At 24.1% G+C, this 17,500-nt stretch overlaps 4 protein-coding genes across 4 annotated transcripts in view; 2 read left to right on the forward strand and 2 right to left on the reverse strand.

Moving 5' to 3' along the window:
- Window positions 1-1,379: 1,379 nt before the first annotated feature.
- Window positions 1,380-3,567, reverse strand: Phum_PHUM467420 (Acetyl-coenzyme A transporter, putative; the record flags this gene model as incomplete). The annotated part of the gene is made up of 6 exons (XM_002430179.1): window positions 1,380-1,556; window positions 1,795-2,010; window positions 2,099-2,432; window positions 2,523-2,673; window positions 2,770-2,924; window positions 3,059-3,567. 6 exons carry the CDS (start codon window positions 3,565-3,567, stop codon window positions 1,380-1,382), a joined length of 1,542 nt encoding a protein of 513 aa, XP_002430224.1.
- A 1,365-nt stretch (window positions 3,568-4,932) lies between these two features.
- On the forward strand, window positions 4,933-6,063 carry Phum_PHUM467430 (zinc finger protein, putative; the record flags this gene model as incomplete). The annotated part of the gene is made up of 2 exons (XM_002430180.1): window positions 4,933-5,953; window positions 5,975-6,063. 2 exons carry the CDS (start codon window positions 4,933-4,935, stop codon window positions 6,061-6,063), a joined length of 1,110 nt encoding a protein of 369 aa, XP_002430225.1.
- Window positions 6,064-8,895: 2,832 nt separating this feature from the next.
- Phum_PHUM467440 (Cytochrome b561, putative) lies at window positions 8,896-14,793 on the forward strand (the record flags this gene model as incomplete). Its single annotated transcript, XM_002430181.1, has 7 exons — window positions 8,896-8,965; window positions 9,026-9,059; window positions 12,015-12,204; window positions 12,286-12,304; window positions 12,341-12,549; window positions 12,817-12,986; window positions 14,646-14,793. 7 exons carry the CDS (start codon window positions 8,896-8,898, stop codon window positions 14,791-14,793), a joined length of 840 nt encoding a protein of 279 aa, XP_002430226.1.
- Window positions 14,794-16,144: 1,351 nt separating this feature from the next.
- The window catches only part of Phum_PHUM467450 (uncharacterized protein), a gene marked incomplete at both ends in the record, with an annotated part of 1,982 nt that continues 626 nt past the window's right edge, over window positions 16,145-17,500 (reverse strand). The window contains 2 exons of the mRNA XM_002430182.1: window positions 16,145-16,148; window positions 16,226-17,500. The exon at window positions 16,226-17,500 is cut by the window's right edge and continues 626 nt beyond it. Of these exons, the coding sequence (XP_002430227.1) occupies window positions 16,145-16,148; window positions 16,226-17,500 (1,279 nt within the window). The remainder of the gene's footprint in view (window positions 16,149-16,225) is intronic.

Here is a 17,500-nt window from a genome sequence, read left to right on the forward strand (position 1 = left end):
AAAAAAAAAAAATCATTAAAAAAGAAAAACAATAAATTTTCTAGAACATGTCAGAAGTTTTGGTCCACAACATCTTTGCATATTGAAAATAGTATTTACACGTCAATGGTTAATTAAGATTTTTAATAATAATAAAAAATCTCTTGGCTTTTTTTTTTTTAAAAAAAAATAATTTAAATTTAAAATTATATAATAAAAAAAAACTTACCCTTCTCATAACTCTCAATGAAAATGAAGATGTCTTCATTTTGTACGATTATTTATTGAATTTAATAATTTTTTTCTTTTACGATTCAAAACTTTTATCTACTAACTGGACTCTGGAAAAAAAAAAACAAAAAAAAATTTATTAGTAAATAAAAAAAAAACCTAATTAAAAATTTCAAGTCTTAATTTTTATTTATTGTTCGTTGTGGATTACTTTTGAAAAAAAAAAACATATTGTTTATATTTTATACCGATCGGAAAATTCTTTGCATTATTTTTCCTTGGTCTTTAAATAATAATAATAAATAAATTATTAATTTATTATTTTAAATTAATTGAATATCATATTGCGATTTAAAAAAAAAAAATTAAAGGAAACATTTAGAGTTTTTTTTTTTTTTTTTAATTAAAACTCACCAATTATGTTTGATTTGTTTGTTTTCCAATATATTATTATAATTATTATTATTTACTGTCTTAGAATCGAATACCTGAAAATTGACGCGACGAATTTTCAAGTGATAAGAGGGAAAACGTCACGCCTAGATGAAAGTTGAGCGTCTGTCCGTATCCTTAGAAACTGGATACTAAGTCGTCATGGTAACAAATACTGCTAAAGAACTAGAAAAACTTTTTTTCCAACATAAAATATTTTACATTTTTACATTAACTCATTAATTCTAATAAAGTACCACTAAAACAAAAAGTTAACACAACAAAAAATTTTTTTTAATACGTATATAATAATAAAATTAATAAACAAACATATTGGATTCATATTAAAGAAAAAAAACAAATAATAACAATATTTTAAATAAATTTAAATTCAATTAATAAAATTAATTTATTAAACTTAAATAAAATTCGCATTATTATGTTTTTAATAGTTTTAATTAAATTATTTTTGTACTGTATCACCCATTTAAAAAAAAAAAAAAAAAGAAAAGAAAAGAAAAAAATGAAAATCAAACGAAACAAATTTTTAAAAATAACGTCAACACATATTAATAAAGCGAAAAAAAAAAATATTTCAAAATAATTTATTTATTATTTTATTTTATTTTTGTTTTCCTTAGCACCGATTTAAATTAACTAATTGAGATCGCTAGATTATTTTATAAAATTTTAATTTCTTTTTCTTTTTTTTTTTTTTTTTAAAGTTAAACATATCGTTATCTATTATAACTTTGTTTTTGAACCGAATACGAATTGATACCATATAATTGTAATTTTTTAATACTTTTTCTACCCCAAAGAAACCAAATACAACCGATTATTGTACACAATGCAATTTCAATGTAGTACCCGTCAATTGTTGTAAGGCAAACTCCTCCATCTTTTTCACACATCTGAAATTTAAAAAAAAAATTTTTTTAGTTATTTATAAATTTCATTAATGATCGATTGACTGAAATTAACGCGATAAAATACAATAAGAGTAATTATTTCAAGTTAAATTTCAATAATAATAAATCCGAAACGATGCTTTTTAGTAATTTGATATTTTTATACATTTATTTAAAAGGTTTATCGAATGGAACAACAACAACTTAAAACCGAATAAGCCCTATAAAAATAACTACTTACTCCTACTTCGGAATGATTAATGCACTTGTTCCCTTCTGAATTAGAACATTTTTTAAATGTTAATAAATCTACAAATAACAAAGCCAAAGCTTGCGGCCAAGTACCTCCTATGTTTGCTATAGTATTTACTAACGTCATGTATGTTCCCCCCATTGTTGGATCACTAATTTTAGCAAAAAATGCCATTTGAGCAACAAACATGCTATTTGATGTTACCTGTGAAAAAAAAAAAAAAAAAAATTTCTTTTTTTAATTAATACATATATATTATCTTAAACAAAATAAAATTAGCATTTGACATTACCTGATGAAAGCAATAAATAATGAGAAAACAAATGCAATATATAATTGACATTTCATGATTCACAACAAAATAAGGTGTTACTGCAACTAAAATACTGAAAAGAATGCCACATCCCAATCTGTAAGGGTAGGCAGTTAAAAACACACTCATAGGATTTTCTCCAGTAAGGTTTCGAGATAAAAGAAAAGGCAATATAACCTGCAGAGGAACAAGGGGAACAGCGAGTAAGGCCATTTTCTCTTTTGGGATGCCAGCTTCTACCAATTTGAGTCCTGTAACCACATCACATGCTGAAAACCCAACTCTAGCAGTCAACAAAACAACAGCTAACAATCTAAAAAATAATTAATAATCACATCATGAAAGAAAATCAGTCACACAATTGATATTAAATCTCAACATTGCAATTAAATTTAACTTGTACCTAATAGGTTTTAATTTGAATATTTCTATGAGCAACTTATACGAATCCACAACTGAAACATTTTTGTCTATAAAAATAGGTTTTTCATGTTTAAGAATACAAATTAAAGTTGTAGTTCCTAAAAATATCCATCCCCAAAAATATAAAAAATCTAAAACAAAAAAAAAAATAAATAAATTTATTCAATTAAAAATAAATAAACCAAACAAGTGATTACAAAAAATAAATGTATGTTGTAAATGCAAACCTGGTAAAGTAACTATCCCTCGATCGAGAGGTTCTTTTCTTAAATATGTGTTGCAAAAACTTGCAGATTCTAAAGCTAAAAATGATACATAGCCCAAAAAATATCCAGCAGTTTGACCCACACTGTTGCAAGTAGAAGCATATGATACATTCTGCCTAATTCACAAAACAAAAATATATCAATATTATTATAATTATTCAAAATATATGCATTTTTTAAAAATAATTTATAAATTTAAACAATTTAATTGTGAAGTTTAAAGCATAATATAAATTTTATATGGTAATACCTTTTAAGCATTGTTAAGGCCCATCCATCAACTGCAATATCTTGAGTAGCAGCAAGAAAATTCAAACAGAAAAATGATAAAGCTAAAAGTTCCATCTTGGGTTCAGTACCATTACCTCCCAACAAGTCATTTACATAAAAACTTAAAAACAACATTAAAATTCCAATTAAATACTGAGTTGGAACCAACCAAGATTTTCTTCTGCCCATCTTGTCCCAATAAACACAGTCAAGCACTGGGGCCCACAACAACTTTAAACTAAATGGCCAATTAACTAAACTAAATTTTGCTTGCTGTTTATATGAAACACCGGAATTTGTTAGTATAATAGGAATCGCTTGCATTAAACCCAAAGGAATGCCTTGAAGTAAATATAAGAAAAATAGTATAGCAACATTTCCTCTGTCACCTTTGAGTTTTTCAAACTGAAAACTTTTGTCACTGGGTAACTCATTCATATCACTTTCAAAGTCTGATTCGTTAGAACCGTTACGTTTTCTATAAATCATATTGATTCTTTTTAATTCATTAGAAACGTAAAAAAAAACCTTATTACACTAATTAAATATAAATTAATTATTTATATGTTTTTAATTTTTCAATACAAATAATGTTAACAAAAAAAAAATTAAAGCTATGACGTTTCACTAAGATACAAATGCGATCAGGGTTGCCAGACAAATTCAAAGTCAAAATTTTAACAAATGTGGCAAAAATGGCCAATTTAAAATGTATCGCAAAAAAAAGCGGCAAAATTTATTTTACTTTAAAAAAAAAAAATTTTTTTGAATGTAAAAATTAAAGAGAAAATATATATGTAATAAACTTGACTTAATTATTTTTTTAAAAATTAGAATAATACAATGTTTAAAATAAATTATATAAAAAGTTAAACGAAAAAGCTTTAACGAAGCAAATTCAGCCTTATGCTTTTATTATTATTAATAGCGTGTATTTTATTTTGAATTTAATTTTTTAAGTAAAAACGGGCAATTTTAAGTCGTTTATCTATTTTTTTACTAGCATTTTAAGTTATAATAAATTAATATTTTTTTAAATAAAAATTTCGATTAAGATGTATAGAATTTTTTTTTTTTTACTGAATCCTGCCTCCTTTTAACCTTTTATAATTAGGATTTGAAATTTAATAATTTCACATTGTTTTCCGTAAACAAATAATTACAAATTATATAACTAAATTAAAAAATAATACAATTTTTTCAAATTAATTTTCTTTTTTGTTTTTTTCCGAATGAAACAACTTTCATGCTGAGCGAAGCCGCATAAAAGAATATTTAAATAATGAAATTCCAAATCGAACAACGGAGGCATTGATTTTATATGTGACTTCCTCGAATAAGTAAATTTGCGTTCTCTAGTTTCCACACAGTTTAATGGCGTGATCGAATTGTTGATTTGTTTTGGATAATTGAATACAGTGCTTAAAAAACTATTTTTATTTAAAACTTTTCCTTGAGTCATTTTATTTTAATATTCTGTCTAAATTAGACGGCATTTGATTTTTTTCAATAGTAATATTGTATCAGTACTTTTTTTTTCTAACTCTAGTAAGTTTTTTTTTTTAATAAACCAAATTTATTTTTCAAATTCATTTGAAATTTCTTTAATTTTTCAAAGCATTACTGTATTAATGTTATTTTTTAAATAACGGAATGAATTAGAAATTTGTAAAGTAGGACCCTGTACATTTTATTGAGTGACACTTAATTTTGTTGTTACTTACATAAATTTGAATATAACAAGAAGAATTACCCACTACTAGCCATGAAGTCAAATAGCAAAATCACAACCAGTTATTATATTTTTCCAAAATTGTTTTGATTAATGAGTTATTTTCTTTTAATTTATAGATGATGGAAATAAATTTGGACTCTGAAGTGGACACAGACAGTCAATTTTGTGTCAAATGGTCAAATCATCATGGCACTCTAATATCTGTACTTGAAACATTATTCAATGATGAAATGTATGTTGATTGTACATTGGCTGCAGAAGGCCAAGAAATAAGTGCTCACAAGGTTGTCCTTTCTGCATGCAGCCCTTTTTTAAACAAGCTACTAAAAAAGCATTATGACAAACACCCTATTATTTTACTAAGGGATGTCTCATTTTTTGAACTTCAATGTGTCATTGAATACATGTACAAAGGGGAAGTTAACATTACTCATGACCAGCTATCATCTTTTCTCAAAGCAGCAGAAACACTACAAATTGCAGGGTTGTCTGGAGTCTATGAAAAAAATAAACAAGATTCCAAATGCAGCAATTATTCAAAAGATATTGAAAGGGTTGACGATTGTGATATGACTGCAGGGGAGCCAGATTGCATGCCTCATAAAAGACTTAAGTGTGATTCTGAAGAAGTTGATTATATTGCACAAGAAGATTCCAATGAAGTAGATCAAATAAAAATCAAAAATGAATATGGAAATTATCAAGTATATTTAGTAGATAATGAAACAGGGACTTTGAAAGAAATGGACATGTCAAATGATTTGAGCAATGAAAAAGTAACTGCTGAAGTAATCGATGAAATTTTTAATGAAGAAGCAATTCAAGAATCGGCTCACGAGTTAAATGATCATGGTGGAAACAAAATATTTAAAGAAAAGCACTTACCTGACAAGATGGCTGCTGTTTTTGGTAAATCTAGAATAAAACCCAGATCTGTTATACACAGAGAGGATTATAACTTCAGTTGCACCAAATGCGGAGGTTTATATAAGCATGAATCGAGTTTTTTAAATCACTTAAGACATGATTGTAATCAAATACACACCTGTGAAAATTGTCATAAAAGTTTTAAAAATAAAAGACATTTATTAGATCATGTGAGAGACGATTGTGGAAGAGTTCACATATGTCCTAGATGCAGTAAGTACTTTAAACAAAAAGTCAATTTGACAACTCATATGAAACATTATTGTAGACCTGAAAAAGTTCAAAATGCTCAAACATTTGTAGCATCAGATGAAACATTATAGTTAATAACATACCCATAGAATAATAATAATAATAATTTACTCTAAAAACAATTAAAAGAAAGAAAGAAAGAGAAAACAAGATTAGTGCAGTGTGAAATAAAAAAAAAAACGAATAAAAAGAGAGTAAGTGAATTAAAAAAAAAAAAAAATTAAAATTATAAACAAACACTTATTGAGAATTATTTCGGTTTTTAAGTGTTCAAGAGTTTATTTGATATTTTTTTTTTTTTTTTTTAATAAGAAGGGTAAAAAGTATGAGGTAAAGACTTTAAAGTGAAAAAAAAGTGGGTGTTATGAAAATAAATATGTTTAGTATGTATACATGCTTTTTATTATTTTTCAAATTAACTTGATATATTTTTAAATGAATTTTAATTTTTAAATTATAGAGAATATTTTCTTTTTTGATATTTAATTTTTTCTTTTTTTTTTTATTTTTTTTTTCATGTAAAGAAATTACTATTATTATTATTATTATTTTTATTAAGGTAACTTGTTTTGTAAACCTGTACATATGTGTACATTCACCTAAAACTTTTATACTTCCTCATAAATATTATGTAAAAAAAAAAAAAAAAAAAATCAGAGTAAAGAATATTTTTAAGTTTTTAATGGCAAAAATGATGATTTTATTTTTTAAAAAAAATAAAATATTATTTTAAATTTCCTATTTAAAATAAAAAATAAACCGTTGAAAGGTCATAGGTCATGATTATTTAAAAATTAATCAAGTTAACTTGAAATTTCCAAATTGTTTTAATTTGTTTATTATTTGTCAATTAATAAAAACGATTCCCAGTAATTATTATTATTAAAAATAAAAGAGAAATAAGTACTGAAAAAAGAAAATCTCCATTTTATAAAAAAAAAAGTTTTGTTAATTAATAAATTTTTATTTATAAGAAAAAAGAATTAAATGTTAATAATAATAGATTTTTAGAATACCCAACACCAAATAACGGTTATTTCATAATTTAAATTTTTGTTAGAATTAATTTCCCGAATAAAAAATCAAAAAAAATTTCAAATTTTAATACAAAAGGTAATTAATATGAAAATATTATATAATTTTCCATGTCCGGAAAAAGAAAAAGAAGAGAATAAATTAAAAATTTTTTTCCCATAATTTAATTTTTTTTTTTTTACGTTATTTCATTCTACTCTTATAAAATATATATATATTAATTAATATTTTTAAATATCCCTGATTTACCCCTGACTTTTTTTTTACGTTATATAAATATTTTTAATTAAAATAAATCATTATTATTATTAATTCAAAGGACTTATTAAAAAAAAAAAAAGGGGAATAATAATTATTCCCTTTTGAACTACCTTTTTTTTTGCTGTTGGTTTAAGATGTGCGACCGCAGGAGCAGGAAAGCAACATCAGGAGCGCTGCACTGCAATTTATATATACATCGAGGTCATATCTTGTTAGGCGTGGCCTTCTTCTTCATCTGGAATTTTTTTCGTGGCGTAGGTGCGTGGATTTTGATATTATATAAAAAATATCAATTAATAATATCCACTTTCTCTCTCTCTCTTCCCTCCCCCCCTCTCTCTCTACCACCAGTACCTTAAAAAAAAAAAAGAAAAAAAATTAATTTTTTATTATCTTATAAGATATATTTTTAAGTTATATTCTTAATTATTATTATTATTACAATAAACTTGACCTTAATTAACGAATGTAATTTATTATATAATAATATATCGTATAAGTATATTAATTATTATTATTATTATATTTATCTCACCGAAAAAAAAAAAAAAAAAATTAAAACTGGAAAATTTCATCAAAAATCTCACGGAAAATCATTTTAATTATTAATAAATTTTTCATAAATAAATAATGAAAAATCTCTTGGAAAATTTCTTTTTTTTTTTTTCATCGTGATAAAATAATAATAATAATAATAATGTTTTTGTTTTGTTTTAACGCGTTGAAAAAATATATATTAGCGTATGTAAAATTATCAAATTAATTTTTGGAGAGTGTGGAGGGGAGGGGAGAATGGGAATGGGAGGGGAGAAAGAAAAATAAATAAAAAAACTTTTGTTGTTTGTTTTAATACGGTTTGTTTAAATGAAACAATTTCCTTTTTCCTTTTTTTTTTTTTTTTTTTTGTTTCGTATAAGCCCTTTTTTAACTAATGATCATCATGCAAAAGGTTCTAGTCTGTTAAAAATAAAAAAGGTATAAAAATTTAGGGATAAATGGGATAAAAGGACCCTTTTTGCAGTATAAAACTTTATCCAGGGCCTAGAATGTTGTAGAATCGAGGAGAGCTTTTTCGCTCAAAACAGTTGTCAGTAGTAAACGCGAATGTTGTTCTTCTCTTTATTTCATTTTATATATATACATACTTTTTCTTTTTGTTTTGTTTTGTTTTAACGTATTAATTTATATTATTATTATTATTATTATTATTACTCACTCGAGTGATTCCATTTAAAATTATGTGATCGTCTTTATTATATATTTTATTTTAAAAAAATTATACAGTAATAATTTTTATTATTTTTTTTTTAATTTCGGGGTGGAAACCGAAAAAAAAATAATAATAATGATGATATAATATTTGTGGATTTTGGAAAAAATATGATAATTGGTGGTACAAACAAACAAACAACAAATCCCTAATTTTTATGGTAAACTCTTTTTTTTTCATTAAGTTGAAATTTAAATTTATATATATAAAAGAAAATTAATAATGATATTTGTTGTTATTGAATTATTTAACAATATAGGTACCTAAAAAAAAATTTGAATTATTTTTTTTTAATTAATCGAAATATTATAATATACGATAACGTGAGATTGAAAATATGGATACGAACATGGTATCTCCGATGCCAGAAGTGGCTCCAATGGCAGAATTTGATAAATCGCCCCCCAGTCCAGAAGAATTTTCTCCATCGGTAACAGCTCCATTGGATGATTTGCCTCCTCCACCAGCGACGGCTCATTCCATTGGAAATTCTCCAAAAAAGTAAGTTTTACTTTTTTTTAATCAATCAATTACATTTAAAACAATGTTTTTGATGATTTTTCTCATGAGTAAAAAATAAGGAAAATTACCATCACCATAGAAAATTACAAAAAAAAAAAAAAACTTGCCGCCATTTTCTTGAACTTTGGAGAAGAATTATTTTTCTCACAGAATCTTGACCAAGTTATTTAATATTTATAATTCATAATCTTTTCTTATTTTCTTTTTATCTCCTCCTTCTCCCCCACCATCCCTTAAAAGTCAATGCCTTTAAATAAAAATTTTAATAATACTAATATTTTTTCTTTTGTCTGATGCTCGAAGTAGCTAGCTAAATCCAGGGTCTGCACACAATTATGTCGGTATTAATTTTTTTTTTTCATGTAAAATCGACCGCCCTTAGGAAAAATAATACTTTTCATGAGTTTTTGTTCATTTCTTTTGTCAGATTTCCAGTAAAACATTTAATTTTAATAGATTCAAGTAGTAGGGTTGCACATAATTCATTTATTTTAATATGTGAAACTTTGCCATCCATTCTAAATCTGTAAAATAATTATTATTATAATAATTAGTATAACGTGTTTTTTTTTTTTTTTTGTAAAATGAACTAATAATATAATATTTAATAAATTTCGAATTACAAAGAAAAATCCTCATCAGAAAATATTTTTGCTACATTGAATGCGAGGTCATTTGTCAAAGGGAAATTACTTGTTACGCCGCTTATTGTTAATTCCTAATTATTTTTTCAAACGATGTCATTTTCACACGAAGCTGGTACTTTAATTGTAATGACCGGTGCAGCCTATTTAAAAAAAAAAAATTTTCTCGCAATATTTTTAAGTATATTTTTAATGCATGGGTTTAGTTATTTGCAACCGAATCTTAAAAAAAGAAATATTTAAAATTGAATGATTATAAATTTAAACCGACCATTCAATAGAACTGTAATAATTCCTCCGACAAAAAAAAATGAATTAATTTTTCATAAAAGCGACAAACGTTTTTAAATAATAAAAAAGAATTAGTTTCGATACATAAGAATCGTATAATATTTAAAATCTCACCGTAAATAAAATCGTAAAATTAAAAATTATTATCACGGTAAAATTCACTAAATAAACAAAAAGTACGTTTTTTTTAAGCGCAATTAAAATTCTTCAATTGCATAATGACACGAAACTCGCAAGCACACGCTTTGCTGCTTCCACGACGCAAATTTTTTAAAATAATATATATATATCCCTATTAAGACTCCGGTATAAATAATTTTAAAAGGTTTGAATGATTCAAACTTTAACTTCTTATTAAAATAAAATAAAATTATTTAATAAATTAAATAAATATACGGGCAAATGTTTGAATAGGAAAATGATTTTAAAACAAATACTGGAAAATTATTAACTCGATAGAAGAAGAAGTTGTTGCAATTTAAAGTTGAAAAATTTTCGTTTGTTATTTAAGTTATGAATTACTATGAATGTGGTTAGTATTAAAAACAAAAAAATCATTATAATAAGAAATAAAAAAACTTGTCTATTTTAACGCAAACCTAATTCATTTAATGTTTTCCATAGCCGATTTTAACTTTTTTCGAAATGTAAAATAACTAGTCGCATCCATTTATACACTCATACTAATTAAATCTTCTTATGATGTAAAAAAAAACAACCAAAGGCCATTTTAGCCTAATATATGCTTGAAAGGGAATCGGGATGCCAGTTTTTAAATGTTTTTTATCTAGACGTGCGCTCGTAAATTTTTTTTTTTTAATTTTTATTTGGTTAGGCATTTTTCTTTTCTATTTAAATGTAATTATGTGATTTCTAATTACACACACATACAGAAAAAAAAAAGGGATAAATTCTAGATTTGGTAAAATACATATAAAATTGTATTACCAATGTGAAATTTGTTTTTAAATAACTTTTTTTTTTTCTTATTGACAATAATAAATTTTTGCGTCTCTTGTAATAATCGTAGTAGGCTCGCCCGAAATGGCTAGAAATAAAGCAATAAAGTAAGTTTTCTTTTTTTTTTAAATGGAAAAATCACATTTCGTTACCATACAGAATCGGATTAAAATAATAAATATAAATTAATAAAAGAATTAAAATCTAAACCTGGTGACAATAATTTAATTAATAGAGTAAAAAAAAAAAAATTAATTTGACCATTTTGAAAAGGGTAATTGAAGACTAATTGCGGGTTTCATTTGTTAATATTTAGTTTCGCAACATCGACCACGCAGTACAAATTTTATTTATTTATTTATTTATTATTAATTAATAATTCCTTAAGATACGTATAAAAAGGTGTTCTTATTAACGATGGTTAAATTTTTTTTTTTTGAAATTAATAAATTATTATTAAAAAAATGGCCTTTTTTGAACATCACGTTTTTTTTTTTTTAAAAACTTGTTTGGCAAAAATTAAATGTACCGTTACTAAAATGCGTTACACTTTTTTTTTTTGGAATTCAAAATGAAGTGAAAAATTATTAATTTAATATTAAATGAAACGGCTCTTATTAAGTAATAATTCATTAAACCTTATTGTTTATAAATAATAATAATAATAATAATAATAATAAAGAAAAAAGAGAAAGAAAATTTTTTTACAAGACTTACCATTTTCACCAGAATGTTTCCTTTCGTCCAAATCCTAGAAAGAAAAAAAAAACAATTATTATTATTATTATTATTATTATTATTAAAATTTCTGCTCATTTAAAGAAAAATTAAATTGTCAATTTAATTGGTATTAATAAATTTATTCTTTTCTACGTAAGTTTTTCATACTAAATTTTTTTGACCCGTATTAAAAATGTCGTTAAAAGGATGAAAAAAATAGGTCAAAAATTTTTTACGTTTTACTCATTATTATTATTATTATGGGGAAAAAGTAAAAATTAATTAATATGTATTTTTTTTTTTTTTTTTTTTTTTGAAGGCAAAGCCAATACGAAAATGATGATTGGGGTTGTGGAAATTGGTGCGAATACATGATGGTCATTACATTGGCGAGCGTTCTTCTTGTTGGCTCAATAACTTTGGTATTATTTTGGGCACTTTATTATAGAGGAGGATTCGCATGGCAGGAAAATCCTAAAAAACAATTTAATTTGCATCCCGTTCTCATGGTTGCAGGATATATTTTTTTTTCTGGATTTTGTAAGTTTTCATTTTTTAACTTACCTTTACAACTATTAAGAATTAATGAGATGATGATGATGGCGACCAGTCTATGATAAAAATAAAATTTTATTTTTATTTTAGCCATATTACTCTACAGGATTTGCAGGTGCTGCAGAAAAATTTACGTGAAATTATTTCACGCCCTTTTTCACGCACTTGCCATACCTTGCATTGTCGTCGGATTTTTAGCCGTTTGGGATTTTCACAACTTGGGTCAACCTCCCATACCAAATTTTTATTCCCTTCACAGTTGGTTGGGTTTGGTAACCTGTGGATTGTTTATCCTGCAAGTAAGTTTTAATACATTTATTACGTTTTCATTTGTTTATAATATTTTTTTATTAGTCACTTAAAAACCATTTTTAAACAAAAACAATTGATTAGATACCTAATGCGTGTGTGTGTGACAAATAGAGAGAGTGAAAGAGTTTTACAAAGGTCTACAATATGAATTATTAAATGAAAAAATTGTTTGAGCGATGGCAAAAAGAGCATTCATTCATTCATTCATTCATTCATTCATTAAAAACATAATTTTTTAATTGTAAAATTTTTAGTTTGTTGTAGGAACATTCAGCTTTTTGATTTTACTATGTTGTGAAGGTGCAACGGCTGCATTTAGGGCATCTTTAACGCCGGTTCATTCCAGTTTTGGCATAACGACTTTCATGTTGGCTGTTGCAACTTGCCTCACTGGATTTACTCAAAAAACGCTCATTACATTTGGGTAAGATTTAACAATAAAAAACATTTTCCTATCACTTAAACAATAATTTAAAAAAAAAAACAAGTTTTACCTTCTTTAGAAGAAAGTTTTTACTAACATTTGTTGGATGAAATGCATTTTCTTCTTCTTCTTCTTTTTTTTTGGTTGTAATTGAGGTAAAAAAAAATTATAATATTCATTCGCAGGCCAGATTTTGGAAGATTAAATCAAGAAGCTGTAATTATCAACACAATATCTATGGTTCTTGCTGCATCTGCCATCGTTCTCGGTTATGTTGTTATGAAGAATAATTTTAAATATCAAAATCATCATTTGATATCAATTAATTCCGATTTGTAATTTCAGTTTTTTTCGTCCAAAAATTGTCGTTTCCAAATATTTATTTTTATTTTTTCCAGTTATCTGAAACAAAAGAGAAAAAAATGAATTATTATTATGAGTTATGAATAAAATCCGAAGCTTTTTTTTTTTAAAAAAAAGTATTATTATTAGTAGTAGTAGTTGTAGTAGTAAACAATAGTAGGTGTTTTTCCTTCGTCTATACATAAATAATAATCAATTAAATTATTTAATTGATTATTATTTTTCTTTACTTTCAGCCATTTTTTTTAACCGTGTAAATGATGAAACAAAAAAAAAAAAAAAAAATTTTATTAAAACCATTTTTGACTAGAATTTCTTTGATTTTTTTTTTTTTTATAGGAAAAACTAAAAATGAATTGATGAAATAGTTTTTTAAACTGAATAAAACCCTTTGAATGAAGTACAAAAAAAATTAATTATATAAAAAATTATGTAAAATTATTTAAACTGTAAAAAATAATATAAAATATATATATGTGCACACAATTGAAAACGTTTTTTGTGATGATTCGTAAAAAAATATTGAATATCGATTGGTTTTAATAAAATGATTGATTGATTGATTCAAAACAAAAAATTTTCTATAGCAAATATTGTACGAATGATCATCAATGGCGTATTTTCATACATGATATTATTAATTAATTAATTTTTTTATTTTTTTTGGTAACGAGATTTACAAATGAATTTCAAATAACAATAATAATAATAATAATAATAAATAACCCTTAACATAAATATTTTTATTTTTCAGGGTAGAATTTTTTTATTAACATAATATCTCATTTTACTTTTTTTTTCAGGTTTTTATTTTTTTTGCATTTAATAAATTTCAATAATGTCAATTTTTAGTTAAAAATTAAGTTAATTAATTAATTAATAATAATTTTATATAATGATGATAAAATCAAATTTTTTTTTTATAAAAAAAATATCTATCTATCGAATCCATCTTTCAATTGAAATTTTTTAAATGCAAAATTCATGTTAATAATTTTTTTTTTTTTTCTTTTTTTTTTCGTGCACGTTTTCGTAAACACGCAATAATCTTATAAATATATAATTTTTTTTTCCAAACAGTCAATGGTAATCTGATAATGATAATAAAAACGAATGAAATATGTGGGAAAACATTTTTTAATAATAATTTATTTTCATTACCATTGACTGTTTTACCTTTAATTAAATTTTAATAATAATAATAATAACTAATTTTCTTTGGTGACGGTATTTATTATTAACATAATGCATGTTTTTTTTTTTTTTTTTTTTTTTTTTTGTTTCCGTTAACTTCAGAGAAACTTATCAAAACTGGCCGGAAGAAGGAATTATATTGAATGCAATGGGAATGTGTTTAATTGGTTTGGGAATTCTTTTGTCTTATGTCGTCCGAAGAGATTCTCTACGATTCAATTATAAATATAACGAAAGTGAAAATTTGTAGAAGAGGGTCAACAATCCTTCTCCAAGTTCAGAAGGATTGTTGCCGGAAAAATATTAATATTAACTTGCCAATTAATTAATTATTAATATTATCATCATTTCATACTATTTTAATATCAGTTAAGACTAACAACATAAAAAAAAAACACCTGTTATACATATTTACATAAATTTTAATATCGCTTTTTCTTATTATTAATAATATTTATTTACAACAATTTTATAACGAACGAACAAAAAATCAATTTACACGTGTGCGTGTGCGTGTGCGTGTGCGTGAGTGCGTGTTTAAAAGGTGAACGAGTGCGATTGCGTAAAAAATGCGAATTTTATGCAATTAATAAAAATCAATAACGATTTTTCATACATACTTTTTATCATTTATATAAAACATTTTTTTATTCATACAAATATATATAAATAAATAAATGTACGTCGTAGTATTTCATTTATAATAATAATAATAATAATAAAAGTATTTTGGTCGGGATAAAAAATAAAGTATTATTATAATAATAGTTGATGGGGGAGAGAGGGGGGGGGAAATTATTTTAATTAATATTTATAATTAAAAATTTTTAGTATTATGTAATTTTTATCATAATAGAAAATAATTTTTTTTTCTTTTAAAATGATTTATTATTACGTAACAAATAAATAATATAATTATTCAATGTATTTAAATTAAAAATATATATATAATTATATGTTAGAGAATGTAATGTTGGAATTCATATTTAAAATGGTGGATATTTATTATTATTATTATTATTTAAACGTTTGTTATTGTACTAAAACTTATAGTAAAAAAATAAATAAATAAATAAATCCATTAACTAATTATGTATATATATATAATTAACTAAAAATTATTATTTAGTGCCATTAACTTAGTAGGGGAAATGGCAATTTTTTGTTTTTTTAGAATTACCTGAATTTATTTATTTATTTATATTATTATTATTATTGATTGATTTATGGAAATTTTGATTATTTTATTAAATAAAAAAAAAAAAAAAAATTAAGCTTAAAGGGTACAAAAACAAATTTTTTTTTTTTTATAAAGAAAATAATTATTCATGTCATTTTTTCGCATACAAAAAAAGTAAAAAAAAATTAAATTTTTATTTAAATAAATGTAATAAATTAATAGAGGTAATTAATTATTATTTGTTGCATTAAATATATATATATATATAAAATATTAACCCATCATATTTATTGCTCAAAATATAATAATATTTCTTTATTACAACAATGTGTATACAAGAAAAAAGTTTTATTTACTTTTTATTTCCTTTTTTTTTTTTTAATAATAATAATAATAATATATTATGAAGACATTTTTACAATTATCTATAAACAAATAAAGTTCTTTTATTATTAATTATATGAAAAAAATTGTTTAAATCGGTATCAATCCCTGATTAAACTTCTTTTTCGCTTGTCTTTTCCTATTGTGATTTCCAATAAATGATTTGTGCGCTTCTTTATATTCCCTATTTCGTAAAACATTTTTGCTTTGTCCGTGTCCTTTTCCTCTTCCGACAACGTCTCTTTTTTCGTGTCGATATTTGGATTCGTTTGTATTGATTGAAAATTTACTATCTTGTTCCTCCTCATCTTCATCCTCCTCTTCCTCCGATTCTTTTTCTTGTCTTCTTTTATCGCATTCTCTATTTTGTCTCATGGTCATATACGACCGTCTACTTTTCTCTCCATCTTCTTCTTCCCTAAAGGCTATAGATAGATTTTCATCGTATGTATCATCGTATTCGTCGTCGTACATTTGATCCGAAACGTGAAACCAACGACTGTAACTTTCCTTTTCGATTTTCCCAATATCTTGTTTCCACGTTTTGTTTTTTCTACTTTCCGATAAAATATTATTTGAATAACTATCATTTTTCGATTCCAAATTGTCAAAATTAAAATTTCCTTTTATGTATTTGTCGGAGCTCGACGAATTAAGACATAACGAACCATCCAAGACTCCTACAATTAATCTTTCAACATCGTAATTGTTGTTTTTCAGCCATGATTTTATCAAAGAATCATCTTCCTCTGGTAAAATGTCTTTAACTTGTGATAGAAGAACAGATAAATTATGATCAGAATCTGATGAATTGTTGGCATTTGATAAAAACTTTTCACTGTTACTATTTGGATTCCGTGTTTCATTGTTAGGAATTAATGATAATATGTGATTTACTTTTGCTGTGTCCACAATATAATTATCAATAAATGAATACATTTCTGATGTCACTGGATAAATTTTAAGGTAATCTTCAAAAAATGTCGGCTCTTCTGATAAATTTATCATCAATACTGTAAAGTCGTTTACAACATCTTCCACTTCAGTTGGATTTTTAAATGCCTCACTATATATGTATGAAAACAAATTTTTCACAATATTTAAAAATTCTATTCTAACATCATTAATTAAATCAGTCAATGAACTAATTTCATCAGGATAAACATTTTTAAAATCATCAAAAATGTTTTGCATTTGAGGCAAAACATTCGAATAAAATCCAATTAATTCGTTAACTGAATTGTTTTTACACATAAATTTGCAACCAGGCAAATATGAATTCAAAAATAATTGCATCGATGTAACAGTATCATAAAGAAAAAATAAAATATGTTTTAAAGTGAAAAATTTAATTTCATCCGTTTCAAAATTATCTACAGTTGTGGAAAATTTT

Source organism: Pediculus humanus, genomic scaffold, assembly GCF_000006295.1.
Source record: "Pediculus humanus corporis 1103172108249 genomic scaffold, whole genome shotgun sequence".
Taxonomy (NCBI): domain Eukaryota; kingdom Metazoa; phylum Arthropoda; class Insecta; order Psocodea; family Pediculidae; genus Pediculus; species Pediculus humanus.